General features: G+C 31.8%; 1 protein-coding gene across 2 annotated transcripts in view; it reads right to left on the reverse strand.

Moving 5' to 3' along the window:
- Positions 1-22,620, reverse strand: part of LRRIQ1 (leucine rich repeats and IQ motif containing 1) — a 119,688-nt gene that overhangs the window by 2,273 nt on the left and 94,795 nt on the right. For both annotated transcript variants that reach the window (XM_085304960.1, XM_085304959.1), the window contains exons 23-25: positions 19,286-19,418; positions 17,676-17,736; positions 12,383-12,503 (exon numbers count right to left, since the gene is read on the reverse strand). In XM_085304960.1, coding sequence (XP_085161086.1) covers positions 12,383-12,503; positions 17,676-17,736; positions 19,286-19,418 — 315 coding nt within the window. The remainder of the gene's footprint in view (positions 1-12,382; positions 12,504-17,675; positions 17,737-19,285; positions 19,419-22,620) is intronic.

The raw sequence follows: 22,620 nt of genomic DNA on the forward strand, positions 1-22,620 counted from the left end.
ATACATAATTCTTTGGATGGGATATATTGTTCTTCCATTATTATGAAATGTATATTTTTATTTCATAAAAAAAAAGACAATGTAATTTGTTACAAGATACTTGTGAAAGGCTTTATAAATTATTGATATATCTTTGTATTTTGGCAGAATGACAACCAAGTCTGTTACGGCAGGAATTGTGCTTGTCTAAACTTCACGGTCAAAAGTTCACAGATTTATTATCTTTATTTTTTTTAATTGTAATTGATTTATGTATTATTTAGAGGGCAGGCAAATATTCTGTAAACAAAATGTAGTAACTTATTAATTTCAAGTGCATATAAATTGTCTGACAAAACAGTGTTCTATATGTCTGAGAACCATCGCTCAGACTTTGTAGACCTTGTGGTCTCTATAATAGGGCAGAATGACTTTCSCAGCCCAAACGTATTTTTGCAGATTCCCAGACAGTCTAAAAGTGTAGGCTCTTTGCTCCCTTGAATTCAGGTTTAACAAATCAGAGAGGATGTTCCAAAAGCCTGACGGTTACGGCTCTCTTATTCTTCATCCAGCCTGAACCGCTGGATAGACTTCCTAGGGTGCACTTTTAACTTTACCATACAATAGTGATCTAGACCAACTTAATTGAAGCATAGACTACTCTGTTTTTTTTCCTTCACACAGTCCTACAACACTTTCAACCAAAATAAAATAACACTTGTAGGGAATGGTGGACTAATTTAGAATGAAAGTCAGGTTTGTTATAAAGTGCAAAGACTGCAAATCACTCCCTTTGTGTATCCATCGCCCCGTCTCTGAAATGGGCATAATATTGCTGGCTCTTCTGATAAATTACTTTGATGTCCATTAAATAGTACTAAGGGATAGGCATTATTACCAGGACTGCTGTTCCAGTTACCAGTTCTACTGGAGTGATGACAGACAGCACTGGTATGGAGATTCAACCTACTAAAGATGAATTCTCAAACATAAATCTGAGTCAGACTGGCAGAGAAGCCTAGTTATGTTGTTGCCAATGGCTGTGTTGGCAACTGGCCTCATTTTACATTATTAAAACAGCAATCCAGGCAAAATTTTCCCTTGAGAAATATTCCAATAAAGACAAGTCTAAGTCAAATGGTTAGAATTTTGTCTAGTTTAAGGGAACAAGAGAAGACAAGAGAAACTGGTAAGGGCAATGCCCTTTTGAATGAAATGATTAAACCTAGAAATATTCCTTAAGTGTATAACATCACTTATTTCCATTTAATGGTTTTAATATTTCATATGAAAATGAACAGGTAAATGAAACCTTATTATATCTGTTCTRCTTGCTTATATTTACTTATATATACTTCTCCTTACAGATACATGTTTATACCTGCTCAGGGGAAGTTGTGGAATTTTACCATTTTATGATTTTTTTTCTCTTAAGAAAAGGGTAGAAAATTGTAAAAAGTTCCTTCAGTGTACAGAAAACAAAACTAGGGTACACTAAAACCCAGTAATGGTTAGAGCATGGTGCTGCTAACGCCAAGGTCATGGGTTCAATCCTTGTTTGGGAGTATGCTGAGGGTTGGACTAGATGATCTCCAGAGGTCCCTTCCAACCTTACTGATTCTATGATTCTAAGTGGTAACTGCCAGCAAATGAAAACACTTTGAAATTCTTAAATCTTCTACGAAACATATACCTGAAGTGCTGCAAGGCCAGATATTCAGGTTTTTAAAATATTTAAAATCTCACAGAAGGCCTCTGTGAGACCATCTAACTCTCGCTCTTCAGAGCGTGCTTTCTAATTTGTTTCTCAGGACTAACAGCACTGTCTTACTAAYGATGTCTAAAAATTTCTATTAGGAGACATTTTTACAGCTAGCTTTGATTTGCAGTATCTCCTTTTTTTCCCTTAAAATGTGCTTCTTGCAAATSAGTGGTTCAGGTATTAGCATATGTGAATGAAAAAGTTATCAGAAAGTTTTGACTGGCAAAATAAAAGATGACATTTACTGTCTTTTTCTATTATATATAATGTGATCTATGAGGCATATCTCTCATCTATATGCATACAAATACATATACACAGAATTGCGTATGCAATTTATTTGTGATTTACGAATAATTATAAGCGCTATTATTCTACTTTCATTTTTTGTTATGTCTCATGAGTATATTTGTAATTGGCCTTACTCAAAAGCAATGGCAAACTCACATTGTCTCAAGCCTGCACGTAAGTATAAATTTGAAGCATTACATTGGTTTTACTTCATGTAGTGCCAATATTTTTGACAATAATAATAATAATTATTGATACAATAATTACATAGAATCTGGCAAGTGTATTAAGTATAATCTAACATGAAATACAGTTATTCTAATACCTACCCATGTGGGAAAAATATCTTAGCCAAGAAAAGCAAATTAATCTGCTATCCTAAATCAGGCTTTTGAATACTGAAGTTGTAATAATAATTTACTGTACCTTAATTGAATTGTAACATTTGACTATGTGAAACTCCAGTTTATTTGGAGATATATTCAGATGCTTGCATACACCAAAAAAACATTTCTTTTGAGTATGTGCTGAAAGCTTGTCTTGGGTTTGGTGAACATACTCTTATTTTCAAGCAGTCACTTTTCTGTTGTTTAATCTGTTTTCTGCTATTGATTTGTTCTGGTCTTTTTTGGTTAAAGCCTGGGTCTTTTAACAAATGTTAAGGTTTACATATCCTCTGTTTTGATAAGTAATGCAATATGTAAAATGCTTTGAATGAAATTCTTGGTATCCAAGAAGAAAAGCTTTGTTAAAGAGGTTATGATAGAAATTTTATGATGTATAATATACGTCATAGGGTATTCATCGATCCGCCTAACGTTGTGTGTCTGGATAGAAAATTTATTTCAAAGTCTTTACCATATTGTATTACTTAACAGCAAATACAGCTTAAGGAGGCATGGAGAAAAAAAATCTAACATTTTAATGAAAGTGACCAGAACGAATCCTTAGCAGCAAAGCGTTTACATCAATTTAAGCTCTGGAAAGAGGGTAGGTTCAGCAGGTCTGTAAAAAAGGTAAAAGCTGCAATCTAAGAAAAGYTGGTTTTTAGTATTGTTATTCATGGCTATACTGGAGTCAGAATCATAAATATTTGGGTTTTTAGTTGCACTGTTTACATTAAAAACAGGAAGAAACTGTTTTGCAACTTTTTTTTTTTAATTATTATTTCACATTTATATTTGCCTCAGGAGAATCTTATAAGAAATCTCACAAAATCTGTATACATTCCCTTTCCAAATGGGGATTTGGAGATAAAGCATCATCCTGATTAGAATATTTTTGTAAGCAAATGATTAATTTTGATTATAAATGTCCTTGACTTCAAGTTTTTAGGACTGGAATCTAAACTTGAAATTGTACGCAAACAATTAATTTTAATATTTTTGTTTATGATACATTGAAGTTATTCTAACCTGATCGTGCTGACAATTACATACATGAATAATTTGAAGTTTAACATGTCACTTAGGCACATAAGGGAATTCACATACATAAGCATTTTCAAGAACAATGTCTTAAATTATAAATCTTTATTGATGGAATTTTTACAAACTTAATAAAATATTATAAGAGAGAGAACACTGTGCTAACTATAAACAGGCCCTTTAGCACCATTGGTTATTAAAGTATAATACTTAATTTGTTTTCCAGCTTCTTACCCACTTCACAGATTTTGACCATTTAGGCAGAATTTTTACATGCTGAGTACCTGCCTTTGGCTGAAGATTTCTGAAAGGTCAGTCACTTCTAAGAAAAAACATATGAAAAATATTTATGTTGCCCTTTGTAGAAGAGACTGCAAATCTTTGCTTCCAGGATCTGTCCAAATTTGATGAAGTATACAATAAATTAAAGTTTCTAGATGATTAGAAGAGACTTTATTGATTTTTTTTTTTGCTATATTACCCAAAATATCAATCAACATGGAACAGATTTTCCTGTGATGCTACAAGGGGCTAAACAAGACTATTCATAAAAATAATGTTGAAGGTCATGCTAGATCAGGGGACTTAGCAGCCTGCTTGTTATCTGTTGTCTGTGTCAGGTGGAGCCTAGCTACCAGTAAGCAGGAACCAAGGAGAAGATAAGAACCAAAGCTCCTATAGGAAGGAGACTGAGAGAAGAGGCAGAGAGTTGCAATTAAAACCCGAGAGAGAAATGAGACTGACTTGGAATTAAGGTGAGATAAACTAGGGCTAATTTGGCAAACAGATTGAAATAATAATCTGATATAGCAGGCATAAGAGACTAGAATAACTTGACAATTCTACCGATATTGAAAACAAATAGAAAACATAGGGAATAAGGGAGCTATGAATCGGCAAAAGGGAACTAAGACAGAATAACAAATAGGGATTAAGTGGCACTAGAGTGGCCCTGGCTCTCAGAATTTACATAATTAAAAGAAGTGGAAACATAGGTGAGAATAAGCACATGAGGAGCCTAGACAAAAGATCTGTACACAAAAAAGCATTAAATAAACTTGGAGGAGATTTAAACTAGGAGATAATGAAACTGAAATACTGGCAAGGAAYAGTTGGGAATAGAGAGAGGAAAAAAGTAATCAGATAGGGACCTGTGGATATAGAAATAGGATTGAATGTGGACTTTGAGAAGGAAATTTAAGAGTGAATGGGAGAAGAAGCTCAGGCTGGAATAATAAATTGAAGAAGCAGAAACAAGAAATGATTATGTTATGAGAGAGAATTACAGAATCCTCAGGAGTGAGGAAAAGTCAGCAGTGAACCAAATTAAAAGAAAAAGAGAAAGGTATTATCTTGGAGAAAAATCTGTAGACAAGCATTTTGCCCGCCAATACAACTCTGTAATAGACCAACAGTATTGAGTCTTCCTCTGCTCTGATCTGAGAAATATTTCTGAAACTCCTTGACAAATATCCCCCAGGAAATGACACCTAATATGGCTATTATTTACTCTTATCTCATATGACAGAGATCCTTGTGGTAGGTCTAATGCTTCCAAGGTTCCAAGTGGGTAACTAAGTTACATGGAGGGCATCAATATCTCAAAATTGATTTTTTTTAACTTGCTTTTTTCCTAAAAAAAAAAAAAAATCCAGCATTCATATACACCCTATCCTAAAAGAAAAACAGTCTGTAAAATTATGCATATAGACTTTAGGAAAAATCTGAGCTGAAGTTCACTATGAACTCTTAGTTATACTTTCACTGAAGTCTGCATTTTGGTAGTCTTAATTACATGACCACATTGTTTTTCCTCCTCTAGCTCTTTTTAATATAAGAATGAATAGAGTTTGTGTAGTGAAGGAAATTATTTGCACACCCCCTCCCCCTTTTCATTTCTTGTTTTTGAATGTGTGAACTAGACGAGGCAAAAGATTGCAAGACGTAAAGTTGAGGGTGCCTGGTYAGGCAATTTAATACTGCCCTGAATACTCTCTGCCTCTATTTTGTGAATGATATTTGGAAAATCACTTAATCTTTTCTTAAGCACTAACTGTGCATCWCTCCTTTTTTAGTATCTAATTAGGGTCTCAGCTTTGCAGAAATACTTATCAGTCATAGCAGAGTCAACGGTAGCTCTACTTTCATAATAGTGCTTACAAGCTATCCACTTTAAGAAAAATATGTCATAATATAATACAAATTTAGTAACCTAAATTAGTCAACCTCTACTTTTATTTTCTGATAAATATACCTTCTTAGTTTACATAAATATTGTAGAAAGGCATTCTTTCCATATCTGTGAAAGCCTCAATTACTACACAAATGAATGTAATAAAAAGGCTCATGGAGATATTGTATCCTCAAGCAGACTAAGAATAATGTGTAATGAATAATGAATAAATAAATGAATAAATAGTTTTCAAATAAATAATATGGAAATACTTAATAATAACTTAAAGAGTAAAATGTATTTTGTGCACTAAAAGTCAGGAAACAATTGGAAATGGAGAAGGAGAATATATACTTGAAAATTATCACAATACGTATCTATAGAGGAAAGGGAAGGTGTAAACCACAGAAATACTTATGATTTTCTTGCTTTGAATTGATTTTGCAATCTTAATAATAGTCTATTTAAATTATCTGTAGTATATAATTCTATTTCTTTTTCTATATAGAGATATTGTATATATCTAATACATAGTATCTATTCTACATATTTTTTGAATTATTTTCACAATTCAAAACATATACGATGAAATGATGTTAGAAAAGATATTATTTTCTCTCTATCCTATTAAATTTAATGGAAGTAAGTTCTAAATGCCTTTAAAATCTGCATTTAAGTAATTTTTTTAAAGCATGCAATCTGTAGTTTGTTCAAAAAGATTAGGAATATTCTGTTAGACAGTTAACTACTATAAGAATAACTATGCATTTCCATATTCATTTCAAATGATTGAGATAATAGTGTCTTTCGACTATGATTAATGAACAGGTGAATGTTCTGATCCTGTGATATATGTGAAACTTTGCATGCATGAGCATTCTCATTATGCAAAATTATACACAAGTACTTCTTGATCAAGATTTTCTTCTTAAACACACTCACCACAAACCCAATTTTAAATTACTTAGGCAGGGAAATCAACGGGATTGCTCTGATGAGTCAAAGCTATAAGCTTGTTTCCTCAAATTTCAAAAGAATAACTATAAGTTATTAAGATGATATACAGCAACAGTGAAATACTAAGCTGTTATACAAAAAAACAGTAAACAATACATGGTTTCTTGTATCACACTGAAATCTTGGCTGCTGGCTTTGATTAGGCCAGGACTTCACTTTAGAATTTTTGTCTTCACAATCATAGATTTGTACCTAATTTACATTAATTTTTGAGAAAAGCCTTCTTCTCAAACAGATAACATTCAATTATATTCAATTCAATAATATTAAATTACCAAATTTAAGAAATTCTCAAATAATGAGAATTAGAATTTTTTTGTGTGAGGGGGAATTAATCATTCCACTGTATGACAAATTAGTTGATTTTGTCAATTTACTTTAACTAATTTGAGGTTTGCAGGGCTTTATCTGTGTATATCCATTTGAAACATTATTTCTGTGTTGACATGGTAGGTTGCAAATAATTTATGGATCCAGGAAGAGGCCTTTTCCCTATCCTAACAGTTAAATTTAATGATGTCATCATCCCTTCATCAGCAGATACATAAACATTATATAAGGGACTATCATGACCATTATTTCTGCAGATGGGAAAATTGATATATATAGCAGCAAAATGACATTCCTAATATCAACTACAAGGCTAGTGGTGGAACTAGAAACAATCCAAAAGTCCTGAACTTACTGTCAAGTATTTTCTCCCATGTAGATAAAATATAGCTGATTCACAGCGTTCATTTACCCTATACAGAAAAGCTGGGTTTAGTATTTAAGTTTGTATAAGAACAAATGTGCCATGCATTTTCACATACAGGACATTAAGTAAAGTTCAATACACTGAATAATGCTTAAAATAACATGAAGAGTATTGTACTGATTTATTAATTTCTCATACAATTCTGATTATTTAAAAGAATGCATCAACATTAATGTCAAATGCAAAATTTGGATGTGACACAATATTAACATTATAAGCTTTGTCTACCTACGCAATAAGCTGAGCTCTAGTCTGAAAGTCCCTAAAGAGCCTCTACTTCACACAGAGATGTGCCAATGCTCAAATACCCACCTCTCTGCAGGATTTTTTGCCTGGGTAGAATTCTAACTTAACATGCCATGTAGGAACCAGAAAATGTATAATACTAATACTGAGGGAAAAGAAGCAGGAATTTTTTAAAGTGAAGCTGTAGTACTGTTTAAAATAGAGTTGAAGATTTTCTGAGGGACTCTTATTTATCAAAAGAAAGGAAGGCAATAAAAAAAGATAGGGAGTTCTATCAGAGAAGAAAAATATGGCAATTAGCAAAAGAATATCAGTTCAGATAAAAGAGTAAAAAGGACAGTAAAAGAAAAGTTACTGTTTTTTCATTGAGTTCTAAGTCTTTTCACTGTAATAAAGACCTTATTAAATTTCATTAATTTAATTCCACAGAGTAACAGAACTGTAGAGCTAGAATTTATCTGAAAAACAGAATAGATAAATGTTTCGTAATGAAGATAGCATTTAAGTGCTGGTTTTAGAAATAGGGACAATCAAAGAATGACAGGATTCAGGCCCAACAGTTGCTGTTTTTTTCCTCCCTGAAAAGTAATATTTTACTGAAATCAAAGATTTGTYGAAAGACTAGGATTCAGGGAAGAGAAGAACAAAGAATTCCAGGCAGTATTATAAATTACAGTTAAAGACAAAGCTCCCATTACATTCTACTTTCAAATTTGGGTACCTCTGGAACAATTTCGGTCTAAAAGAGTACAAGTTAAAAGACATGAAGCAGAATGAAAAGAAAGTTTAAGATTAGTAGAAAAAACCCAAACTTCTGCTTTGTGAAAATGGTGGTGAGAGGAGGGCAATGTACAAGATACAAGATACAGACAAAACTCAACACAAGTTGGAGACAGCCAGATTAGGGTACTTAGGATAAATAGGAGTTGAAAGGGGACTGATGGCTGTCATAACATGMCCACTTACTAGATATTAATACATAAAAATTATCTGTTCCTCTCTAGTTATCACAAATTAATTAATTCTTGCAAAATATTTCTATGTCCACCTTGTAACTTAGCATTGACTACACAACCAGTGCAGTGCTCACAAAATGGATTTTATTATTATCAATTCACACCAATGTTCATGGAGCTCAGAAAAAAAAAAAGATGAATATAGGATTGATATTTGAACTTTGCKTAAGGCTAACTGGAAACTACTGACCATCATGGCTCATGTATGTATGTTACAGAGAAGGTATATGCAGAGGAAAAGATCTCTCTCTCTCTCTCTTTTTTTTTTTTTAATGCCCTTTTGTACAGAAACAAGGTAAGCTGATGTGAAATTGAACATTAGGAAATAATCATCAAAAGGTCGCACATTTCCGTTTGCAAGTCATTGGCAGAAAGTAGACCACAGAGATCAAGATTTAGCAGTGGTCAGATTAGAATGGTTAAGAATAGGCGGAAAGAAAAATAGAAAAAAAAAAAACACTTACCAGGGATTAGAAAGAAATAATCATGATTTCTAGAAATAATATAATTCAGAATGCTTGAGAATGCCACCATTAAAGTGAAGTGCTAAATTTTATAGCTAACTAGTTAGTCTCACTGAACTATTGCTGCTCTCTCACCCTTTAGTTTTCTTTTTTCTTTTTTCCTCTAATACTAGGTAATCCACATCAGTCAATTTTGCTTCAGAATATATAACATGGAACCACATTAAATACCTTAATTAATTGAGATGCTTTACTTAAACTGAGATGCACTGTGCCCACAGCATTTCCTTTATTCTTCAATACATCTTTATGTCAAAGAACGGAATTAAGGTATTTCAGGATTAGATCTCTTTTTTAATCCACTCCAGACATTTTTTTTTCGGAAATAACTAGTAATTTTGAGCAATAAAAATCATAATTCTACAAAGTCTAATTTTAGAAATACTAAGAAACTATCCCTGGAAAATAAAGTGTATAAAAAGTACTTCCAAGTTGGGCAGTTCTCCAAAAATTTCTGAAAAATCTTGATTTAGCTTTTCTAAAAAAAACCTCTGCTAATTTTGAAGCATTTCTTTTCTGCCTTTATGAGAACACAGTCATTCATGTGCAGCCATTTCCCTGAGCTATATAAAATGCATTTTCTTTTAATATTAGATATACATTTTTTCTGAATAAAAATACCTAACAAATAATTTATTCTGCACTTTTAGACTATTATTTTCAGCTTGGAGGATTTTAACAATTTTACAATACAATTAATGAATTTCATAAAAAAAGACATGTATGATGTCCCTTACTAACACCTCTGATATATACTAAAATCTCTGTGAGAGAATGTTCAAAATATTTAATACTTCCCACTACTAATTCAAAAGAATTTGGAGCATCACTTAGGGTTATAGAAACTGCAAATCAAACTTAGTAGAGTGCTATTAATTAAAACTTGCCATATTAYTGAGTTTGAATTGTCCTGAAAAAGGGGTACAAGGACTTGATTTCACAAGTAATTCAAATGAGGCCACCTCCAAGGTCATAGTTTCTTTTCTAAGCCATTCTGTAATACAAATTTAAAATACATCTACTGAATCTTTAAAATAGTTTCTACGACTCTTCATTAAATATTTCAGAATGCAAAACCAAGACAGATTATAGAATAGGAAATATCTTACAATAAATACAATTTTAATGTCAAAATATAAATGAAAAAGTCTGATGTTTTCAAAGCAAGGATACCACAGAGTTAATTTACTGTAAATTATTGAAAAACAACAGTATTTGGCAACCTGACCCAATAAGATAGGCATATCTATATACTGAATATAAATTCTATACAGATAATGGTGAGGTTTAGTTTTAAATATAACATGCATTACAATTTAATGTATCACCACTGTTTAATCTTCTGAAAGTCATAATGAATAACTTTTTATAGATGCACATGTAGAAACATGTATAGAAAAACATAAGACATTACTTTGAACCTTTTTTTTCCCCTGAGTTTCTGTACCACTGAAAAGAGAATGAATGTGTAAATGTGCTATAGCAGATATGTATTTTGCTGTAATATATATATATTACTAGACACAGTAAACCCTCTCTCTGTCTCTCACACATATGAATATTCCCATTGATTGTTCTTTCCTGGTCCTTTTCTATTCTCTTCTTTATAAAGGTATAATACAATAGCACTTGTTTTCTTCACCATACTCGAGCKTCTTACTAGGGCAAGTCTTACAGGGCCATCTCCAAAGAAAGAGCTTATTCTTGTTTATTTTTCTCAGTGGCAGTGTAGTGTAGGTTACAATACAGACAGCAATTATATGTTGATATTAATGTAACATACGCTATTTAACTTAATTATTCAAGATTTATGCATTCATCCTATTCTGAATATATGAATACAATGAAAATTTTGCCATTGACATTAGTAGCTCAGATCTGTTTCACCTAAATTCGGGAACTGAATAATTTAATTTAAATGGTGGGACTTCATCAGCAGCCAATGGAGAGAAACAGGAACGTTCAGGATGCAATTCATTCCTTTCTAAGATAGTACACAGGCAGAAAGAATCATATTCTCTCTTCATGGATGCATCTACCTTATACTAGGACTTCAGCCTTTATCTAACTTAATTTTAGGAATAAGAATTAGGTGAATAAGCACTGACAACACTGTATTCACTTTTACTGTGGTGGACTAAAATAATACAAATAATTCTTTATTAAAAAAAGTCTTTTAAAAATATGTCATGAAATGGAGATAAATATTTTTATGCATTTTATATATACTTAAATTTTAATTCAATTTTAATTTAAACTGTAAAGTCAGTACACATATAATTCTAATCAAAATAAGCAGACCTAGTAATTATACACTATTTGTCAAATAACCTGTTTTCTATTTTGACATAAAGCATTTCAAGAAAATTCACTGCTTCTATAGTTTTAAGAGTTTAAATAATTTTGCCTGTTATTTAACACTGCATATATTTTTAAGAATGTACATTTTGTAGTTTTGAAGTTGTATTTATTTGCAAAATCCATTTTATATAAAAATGACATACAAAATATAGTGTATAATACTATAAATATGTTAAAATTTTCCTGAGGAAGATTACACAAAATACAACATGTAAGTTAAAATGCTACCTTTATATGAGCTTTTCATTTTTTCATATACACATTCTTTTGTTAATTTATATGATATTAAAGAGTGGTARCAACATACTGCTTAAAAAGGATTCTCTGCTGCTGAGTTAAAGTAAATAAGTTCATAGTAAAAATGTACTACATCATGCTTTGTAATCAACATGATTGAAATCTGTGGCTTGATTCGGATATCTCTTCTGGTATTCTGTTAATGAAAGATGTATTTTAGAAATTTCTTTTGGTAAAATGTGGAGAGAGAACATAAAAAAATGCTTTTAGAGTAAAATATTCTGTTTTATAATTAAGAGAGGGGAAAAATAATAATCTTGTAAAAAATCAACCATCAGAAGATTTAATATACATCACAAGGGATCTCCTGTGGGTTAAAATTACAAGAAAAAAACCAGATAATTAATAAAATAATAAAGGTATTAATGATGTAGTTTCTAAACAGAACTGTAGAAAATGTATGGAAAGATTTCAGATAAGAAAGAAACCGCAAAAGAGGTAGCACGTGTTATTAGGGATTCCAAGTACACTCAGTTCCACCAAAGCATTTTAGTGATCTTTAAAACCGATACTGAAAAACCCCACAACTTACTTGGCGATCTTGCTGAATGTCTGTGTGGCTGATTATTTTTTTCTCTGTCCTGAGTCAAAGCACTTCCACTGGTCATGGAAACAAGGTCTAAATCCGTGTCTTCTCTGCTTACAGGGCTTGCCTGGGAGCAGTGGGAGAGAATGTACACAATCATGAAACAAAATATAACATTTTCTGAATGCAGCTCACATTACCCCAAATAAACAAACAGGGTCTGTCAAACAACCTTCTTCAAAATGATACCACAATCCTTYATTGTTGCTTAGGCTGAACAAATGCACTATGTCAAAGCATTTTTGTAAATAAGAGCCGATTTCAAAATTGTGGTTTGTGATCTGAGTCAGTGCAACAACAAAAGAAAACATTTTAGTACAGTAATTTTGAAGAAAATCAATCTTGCAGACAGCTGATGAAACCTTAAACAGCTTAAGATCATTTACTGACCAGTCTATAATTTAAGCTATAGTTGAATGCCAGAGATGTCATATTGGATTATTTTCTGCAATATTTATGTTTTATCCAGGACACGTATCAGTTCAATCAGTCAAGGATCCAGTAAGTAATTTAATCTTTTTGTTGTTCACTACTTAACCATATCCATCAGAAAGCATTTAAATTATGCTTTAGGTAAAAGCATTACATTAATTATAATYTTCTAATATGCTGTGGTGGTACATTTTGGCATTAGGCGTTTTACCTGAACTTATTATCTCAGAATAGAAGTGAAAAACATCTTTCATTTTAGCAATGTGTCCAGATTTTGTGAAAGTGTTAGGGTAAAGGCTAGAAAGACTGACCTGGAAGATACCACACACTGTAAATGGCAGATTGTTATTTTTGTAGAAATTACTTCATATTTGCTCAGCAAGAGCTCCCTTACCTTGAAATGAAAAGCTATTCAACACCAGAAGCAGCTATCTAACTATACTGTTGATTAGATACTGAGGGCTGGTCACAGTCATGGGGAAAAATAAAGCTTTGCAGAAGAGCAATCTACAAAACCCCCTGCATAGAGCTAATCAGCTGGAAGTACTGAAYGTAGGGGTATATTTAAATTGTCTAGTCTCTGGAACTTCAGAAGTGGAGTCCAAGATGCAGAACAAGTCCTCCCTCTACTTGGGATGAAAAGCCCCAAATTCCTTTCATAATCCTGGTGTCTAGCTAAGATCACTTTTTTTACAAAAAGAAAAAAGAAAAGAAGAAGAAGAAAAAAAAAGAACAAGCAATGCTGGTRGTAATGTCACTGAGACATTATTTTATTTAATATCCTAGCAGCTAGACTGCTCAACCAGGAATCAAAAGCCTTCCTCAAGCAGTCAAAGCCTGCTGCTCCCTTTTCTCAGGAAAATGCCATTACCAGAAAGTTGGAGGCTACTCTGGAGGAGACGATCTCCAGACTTCCTGTTCGTAGTGGCTCCTTGTACCAGGAGAAGCAATGCACCACTGCAGACAAGCAGGAAGATTGCTTTGTAGTCCAATTTCACTTAGGGGACTCAGATGAAATGGAGACCTGTTTCATTTCTTTGCGTTTTTCCAGTCACTGTTTAATGTAAAATTCATTTAAAAGTTCATGTCATTTTCAAATCACCAGCTCCAAAGATACAGCGGTTTTGTTTATGCTCTTCCTTAGTGACTGTGTACCATTTGTGTCAGCACAGAAAGTTTATCCCTTGTTTCCTGATGCCTGCTTTTTATGTTTAATGACCATGTTTTTAAAGTTTTGTTTTGCACAGATTGCAGGCTCTATTATTGCTGTTAACTTTAATAATCTATTTTCTCTTCCAAGGCAATATTAAAAAAAATTTGAAAGGAGTGACAGTTTTGTCTCACCAGTTCTACTTATTTTCAGCCTTCTTATTTACAGTCCATTTAAGTTTGCTCAAAGTCTTTAAATATAGAGCTAGTCTTTCTCTAGTAGAAATAATGCAATCACTGTGATGCTCAGAGAAATTCAAAACAAAGGAATTGGTTAAATAATTCRTATTTCCATCCAATCTTTTCTCAAAAGAGCAAAAATTTTTCTAATGTCACAATTTCCAAAGACACAGAAGGCCATATTTTACACAACAATCTTTTCTATAGAAGTATTATCCAATTCYTACCATCATAGATTCTGAAGATTCATCATCTTGCAGACAAAATTATACTGTATCGTATGCTAGATTTCAGTAGGTCTGTCTGATTTTCTGACTTAAAAATATTTGTTATATTCATTCAAATAAAGAACATTGTTTCCACACAATTATAGTCAAAGTAATATTTAAAGTTGTATTAGTTACTGGAGAAAATTTAATTTCAAGTTTATAAAAAACCTGAGTGAAAGCCCTCTGAAGCAAATTAAAGCTTTTCCTTTGAGATTAGAGCCAAAAAACATTGGAAGTAGTTTATAATACTAGTACACTTCTTTAAAGAGTGCAGTCTTGGACCTTCATCTGTAGCGATCACTATATTTAGCTCTTTGGTTATTTTGCCCTTAGCTTTATTATTTTTTCTAATTAATTGGAAATTAATGTCATTTAGCAGCAATGTTCGCCTCAAATGCAAATCTGAATCTGAATACTTGTCTATTCCTATGCTGAATTGTTTTGTTACCTTCTGAATGTAAAAAATGTTTTCAAATTCAAACTATTGCTTMATGATTTGGAGATGCTGATCAGTAATGAAGTGGTTAACAACTTAGGTATCTTAAAGGAAATATACCTGTCATTCAGCAAAATTATATTTAATTTAAAATACTCAGCTTCAGCCGAGTCAGCATGTCTTCCTAAGCACTTACGCTGTAGCATTAAGCAAAATTATCAAGATTAACCAMTTAAGGTCTTAGACTTAATGCAGGTTTGTAAACACGGTTCATTCCCCAATCAGAAGGGCTGAAACTGTACTGTTAATATGCAACTATTAAAATACCATCACATATCAGCTAAAATGAAAGTCTTCAATTCTTGGAATGTGCATAATTTAGAAAACCATATTAAYCTAGCACTGTCAGAATACAGGTTTTTGGAAACTCATTTTCAAATGAAGATAAGGAAATAAATACATAACCAGTASAAATCAAGGATTTTATTATGCACCAGAAAACTCTACAAATGAGTAYATGATACATTACTAAAGTATTTTTGCTAGAACTGCCAAGAAATGTTTTCCTGTTCCATTTTTTTTCTTTGAATGCATATTTTCCCCTTTCTGATTGCCAGAGATTTTCCTGCTTTTTGATATTGATTATTGCAAAATGTTAACTTATTTTTTTTATAGTTTTTAGCTGAATTACTTTGCAAAAGCATCAGGAGTATGTTCACATTTCATCAGTCAAAATGTAAGAAACCAAATATACATTTTAAAAATATAGTTCTCCAGCGATTTATGCGTACAAACCACATTTCATTGACTACATAATATTGCAGTCCATAGTAGAGATATATTTTATTCCTTTTTCTATTATCTGATCTTCCATTGCATTTTTCTCAGTATTAGGTTCATGTGGAACAGCTATGTAATTATGTGGCGCAAGCTGTGACAATCCTGTAACACTGCCAGTTATGTGGGCACACCACATAATACTGTTGTGGGATTGCTGCAGTATTTTGTGGACAAAACTGCTTATTGTATATCACTCACAATCTACCTATGCACATATGTTTACTGATAATTACATAATATGTATTTCTAGATAATATTATTAGATTATGATTTGCTCAAATTAGAACAATTACTGTTTTAGACTCTACCTAACAAACAACTACTCAGGCTGCTGCATCAAAACCCAGACAGTAGCCTAGTTCATGACTGCAGATACTCAACTTTAAAAGAAACCTAAGAATTGGTCATACAGCATGCTCCAAAGAAAAATCTTAGACAAAAGTTGACTTCAAGAAAATAAGAACAGTACCTTCTAACAGCACTTTTTCAGGAATGAATTTTAGAAATGTTTTATCAAGAGATCACCCATTTTTGTATCTATTGCATAGGTGGTGAAACTAAGGAATGAAGAAGATAGAAAGTACCCAGATGCTCAAGATACATAACTGGATATATAATTTTATCAGGAGRGGGATTATCTAACTGTGTAAAACTCTTTTAGGTAACATACTATATTTTGGATAAAAATCTATGACTTTGTTCCTGTTCTTCATCCAGACTTGAAGTCTGAAATATTGAAAAATATGTCTCTTTTTTTGGAGGGCTTGGGGGATGGAAAGTCATGATTTTCTCTAAACAAATTTAGCTTAAGTGACCCTTTGTAATTCAATGCAATAACTTCATATTCTCATCAGTTTGTAAAATTATTTTAGCAATTATTTCAGCAAATATATTTTTTCAATAATGAGAAATGTAAACAAATACAACAACAAAAACCTGTAGTCATACTTTATAAAAACACAGAGTGTGTATATATATATATATATATATATATATTTATCTATACATACGTATACACATATGCTGAAATGTGTTACATTCACTGTCTACTGAAATCCAAAACTGAAAACATTGTATCTATATAACTGCTACAAAATGCAGTCTTAGTGTATTTAAATTTTTCTTCAGCTAGAGATAGGCACATGGAATATGTAAATATGTAGACAATTGCAATAGTATTAAGTACCCACTGTATACATTCAAATGAAAATACAGATCAGTCATAACTAAAAATTTTTATAAGGCTAAATTAGGTGTAGTTTGTAAGTTTTTGCACTTTTTTTTAACCATACATAATTATATCAGCAAGAATATTACTAATTTGGTATCAGATGTCAAGTCATATATGAAATAAGTGGGCCTACAGGCATCGCTACATGAATCACCATCATAAGAACTTTGGGATATTTCTGACACAATCTTTAAATCCTGAAAAACTTCAGATTGTTAAATGGCTTATATTCCCYCTCCCACCAAACTGTAGAATTATACATTTCAGAAAATATAGATTTTTTAAAAACTCTATATGTGTTCTCAGTCAATAATGTAATTGCTGCTGAAGTTCCTTTTTCAAATGCTTTTTTAAAGGTTCAGTGCAAGTTTTAAAAAACACCCCGTAACGTTTGATGTCCTAAAAACAAAAACCAGTACCAGATTTGAAATCGATGCCTTACACATAAATATGGGTTCTTCTGTCCATAAATTTCCTCTGATCCCCATCAATGGTTGATTTGATTGTCAAATAAAGACAACATTAAAGAATTATATTCAATTAAAGAAAGCTCCTGCTTGTTTTTGTACTAAGTATACATTTGAAAACATGATCAAGGCTTAGCTGAATTCTGCAAAATTCTACACAAAAACAAGTTCTTACCACAAGCTGTACACGTCTACCATTGCATATCGCAGGATCTAACACAGGCAAAAAATGATTGCTGTGAAAAATATAGAATGGAAATTTCAATAAACTTCACTATACTGGGTTCATTAAAATATACAGAATCTTTTTCTAGAAATGCTTCTGCTCAAAGGCAGCTAATTAGGACTATTTAAAATAAGCCCACAGTTAAGATTTGTTTTAAAGTATTAGAATAATGAATATTGTTTATTAATTAATTAGTGTTAAAAACACTATTTTCAAATTGTAGATGTCAATAAATATAAAAATACATGCATATTTGTATGTACTGACATAAATTTTACCCAGGTCTTGACTCATGGAAAAGGGATGAAAGAGCTTCCATTAACTTACTGGGACTATAACTCAGGCTCATAGTTATCAGATACTATCAAATAAGTTGACTCACTATTTTATGTAGGAATAAAACTATTTCCAGTTAGATAAGTTTATCAGCTGTTCTGATAATGGAGGTCTTGCTACTTGCATAGGTGAGATCTTAACACATGTCATTACAGCTTTCAGTGCATTGCACATATCTGCAGAAGCTTGGTAAAATTATCTTAAAGATTCTTTTATAACGTACCACGTTTTCTAACTTTCAAATATTATATGTTCTCTTGCAGTATTTTCATTCAAATTAAAATCCATGACAATCACCTTAAAAAAATACCATTTGGAATGTTTCACTATTATTTGACACAACTGACAGATAAAGATTTTCTAAGGAACATTTGCTGCAATATACTTCCTCCAGTTATTGATACAATTTTGAAATGTAGAATATTTTTCCATATAAAACATAACAATATGCAATCCACAAATTAATTTTATTTTCATAGAAATATATCTAAGACACTAACACTAARTTCATTGCCTGTTGACACATTGTTCAGCTTCATTACAGGTGCTTAGCATTGTGACGACTAACGACTTCAATAAGATATTAATGGCTTACACTGCATTTACAACCAACATTTACTGACTATGCATTCATATTAGTTTAGAGAATAAAATTAACCTTTTATTTAACTGCACTGAGATTTTACCTGTTTAACATCCAAAATCAAGTTACTGCAAAATGAGGGTTTTTAGAACATTTTCTAAAAAATACGATAGAGATATAAGAGTAGGGTCTATGCTTTGAAAATAAAATATAAATTCATACTATCTATTTAAAAAAGTGTTGGCTTTCTTTTTTTCCCTTTTAATTTCTTAATCAAATTTAACAAGATAGATAATGTTACAGTTTATCTAATTACATAAAATCATATTACACACCAAGGCAGCTATACAACATATGAACAATAGGTACTTTTTTTCTATGCTCTTTATAATATAGAAACCATTGTCTTGCTAGTGTAAAGTTATGCAAATATTCATAAATTTTGCATTGCACAGCCGTACATTATCACTGTGGAAGAAGCATCTATACAATGATTAAACCAGTTCTAAAGGGACCTGGAAACCTGGTATATTGGCTGCTAGCTCCAAAATCATGTTTGCTTTAAGACAATTAACCTAGGTTTCATTTTACAAGATACATTTACAATAAAAAAAATCTAATTTAAAGGAGATGACCTCACCACTTCATATTTCTGGAACTGTCTGCTTCATAATCCCAAACCTGTGTATGAAGCCATTGGTATGTAAAGTCTTTTCTCCGTAGTAATTTATCATTTAAAGCAGTATCCATCCGAGAAAATTCTTCTCTCTTATCTGGAGAGGAAAAAGATATTCTTGTCTTTCATTATTATTTTAAAACAAAAGTTTGTGAAAGATTCTCTGGATAAATTTTGAGCATACTGCATCATATAAAAGTCAATTATCTCATTTAAAAAGCTGAAAAAATGTGAATTATTTTATTTTTCTGATATATTTAGGAAGTTATTTTAAATTAATTTTGAATTATATAGTTTATTTTCTTTAAGTTTAAATATTTGTCTTCTGAATAAAAGTATTTTTTGAGAAAGAAGATTCTTCTTCATAATGTTACTTTTTCATACTGGAAATATATATTAAATATAAATTACTTGTTATAGAACCTCCAAACATTGAAATGCTATTAAAATATACTATCTCTATGCCTAAAAATACACATTAATTTATATTTATAATTCTATTTACCAGTCAATGAGATAAAAAATTCATCATTGTATTTAAGAGTGGACACATGGCACTCCTATTCTTCTGATCTATCTTTCAGTAACAGAATTTATGAAGACACTTTAATTGCAGTTTGTGACATTGGATTTCAAAGTAATTGCATACATTAATATCACTAATCAGTACATACTTTTGGACTATGAAAGAGAGCCAAAGATAGAGGACAGAATACTGACACTATGACAAAAACTGTGAGATCTGGGAGAGTCTTCGGTTCTGGAGACTGTTCTGGTGGATATCAGATATATTTTGAAGCATGAGAAAGAACATGCCAGAAAAYTGGAAGACTTTGCAGAGGAATCATTACTGTGACACAGAGACAGTAACAAGGGTAGAGTAACCATTCTTGTTTTCTACTCTTATATATTCATTTTATAGGTGATGTCTTTTTGGCACCTTTGACTTGGCTTTTATGAGACATAAAAAAACTTCTGTAATTTTGCTTTTCTCTCTAATCACATTTCATACTTGGAATTATCTTCCCTCTTACTGTCTATTCTTTTTGTCCTTGTGGACTTTCCTTTCTCTTACTGAAACTTTTTACTGGAATTCAGCCACTACTAGAAGCTGCTTAGTAAACCGCAGTAGCTTACCTGTCCTTTACAAAATTATTTTACAGTTGAACCACAGAAGTCACTCTACTTTTTACTGAGTCTGTTTGTCCACTATTAATGATTTAACTATCCATAACTGTATTGGGGGAACTAGCACTGCCTCTGAGGTGAATGGTTTCCTCACACTCTTTATTTTAAGCCTTAATCTTCATTAATGTTTTTGACAATATAAGCTGTAGTCACAGGCTATTCGCAAACTCAACTTTGTCACAGGTTTTTAAAATTATCTGTAGTATTTTTTAAACTTTTTCTTCTGCAAATATTATAATTTCCTTGGTATAARTTGTGAAATGTAGTTTTTGTTGTCCAGCCCCTCACTTCAATTTTACCAATTTTACTTTAAGGGAATATTGTTAAGGTATCATGGCTTCTTTTCTCATAATTTTAAATGCTTTTGGTTGTGCCCCCATTTATCTGGGTATAGAGAATTCCTATTCAATTCAAATCTATTCCTTAGGCTGAACGTGTTTAGCTGCCTAACACATTATTAACCTATTAAAATTAGGCAGGCTTCTCAGTCCAGAATATCATCATATATATGAGACTATAGCATAGTCTCTTGCTAGTAATTGACAGCCTAAAAATTAGGCAGAGAAATCTGTCCTCAGTTGATGTAAAGAACTCTCCTGTCCCTCCCAACCACTGTATACACTTTTCAGAAGACAAAAAATTAAAAGCTTGGATGGAGAGTCATCRTGTCTTCTGAAATGAGGTTGTGAGGCCTGAATAAAAAGTACAAGTGGTCAACTACTGAATCATTACTGAATCATTAAAATATAAATAATGTTAATTACAGAACTGGCCACCTTTTCCTTGATTAAAGTGGGAGCCATTTCTTCTTCTAAGTTTATGATATTCTTTTCATCTATTCCTAATTCAGGAGCACAGGTTTCTGACCTTTAAATCTTGAAAAGTGACAGGTTCTACATTTGCAACTACTCTGGTACTCTCATAATGCTTCACATGAAGAAGACACTGATCTATAKAACAGGAGTAAGAAATATTCCACATAACTTCATAAGACAGTCTTGGAGACAGGACCTTCTACCTTTTAGCCTATGCTCTCCAATGAGCTGAGCATGCTCATATTTACAGAAAAGCTGGTCCCATCTCTCTCACCCATCATTTTCAGAAGAACTGTTTCTCCCCAGTAAAAGGATCAGTGACAATTATGTATTAACTAATAACTTTATACCCTTTTCCTCGATTAAAAAGGAAATCAATGTAGGGATTTAAAACCACTGTCAGAACTTTACATCTTAATACGTGGGTTTGGTCAAAAGAGGTTGCATATGCAATAAGCTATGTTAAAACTTGTAATAAAAAGAAATTACTTTTAACTTGGCAAGTTATGTTTCCAAAATTGTTGTTAATAATGCACTTTAGTTGTATTTTGAATTTCTGACTTTTGCTAAAGTGCATTATTAACAACAATTTTGGAAACATAACGTAGAATACAGTTTTCTCAGCATTATTAAACGCAGAAGCGTATCATTATTGAAAATGAGGAAGAGATCAAGATAAATACATAAGTGCACAAAATGAAACAGATCTTTTTTTTTCTTAAAATCATCTATGCCATTAAACAGTTTTCCTGTTCCATAYCATTGTTAATAGTGGCTTTTTCTCAAGTATGTACATGTTGTTCACTGATTTGTTTAATAATGCTGAGAAAACTGTATTCTATTTTCTTATTTGGGACATATCAATAGTCTCACATTTTAATAGCAATATCTCTCTTTTTAATTCTGATGAAAAATACTATATTAAAATTAATTAATAATACATTTAAATCACAGCATATTCCCTTTCTTATTCCAGTTATGAACATCATGTGTTTCAGGATATAGTATATCAGCATCATTAACATGCATTTGCTTGATAGCTTTCCTAAATTAGGGCTCTGGGTTTTTTAAAACCTGGACCTGATTTTGTACGAGTACTAACACTCACAGATTCCACAGAAGTTCTTAAGAGCTGTAAGCATTCTGCATCTTTGAAATGGATCAGACCTATAATCTTTAATTGTTAAACCCAGACAACTCATGGATATCAAAGAAAAAAGGAACACATCAAAGAAGGCACAATCCTATAGAAAACCAAATTAATCTCAGAAGTATTTAAAGTATCATACACTCATT

Source organism: Rhea americana, unplaced genomic scaffold (genome assembly GCF_003343005.1).
Source record: "Rhea americana isolate MKP2758 unplaced genomic scaffold, rheAme1 scaffold_214, whole genome shotgun sequence".
Taxonomy (NCBI): Eukaryota; Metazoa; Chordata; class Aves; order Rheiformes; family Rheidae; genus Rhea; species Rhea americana.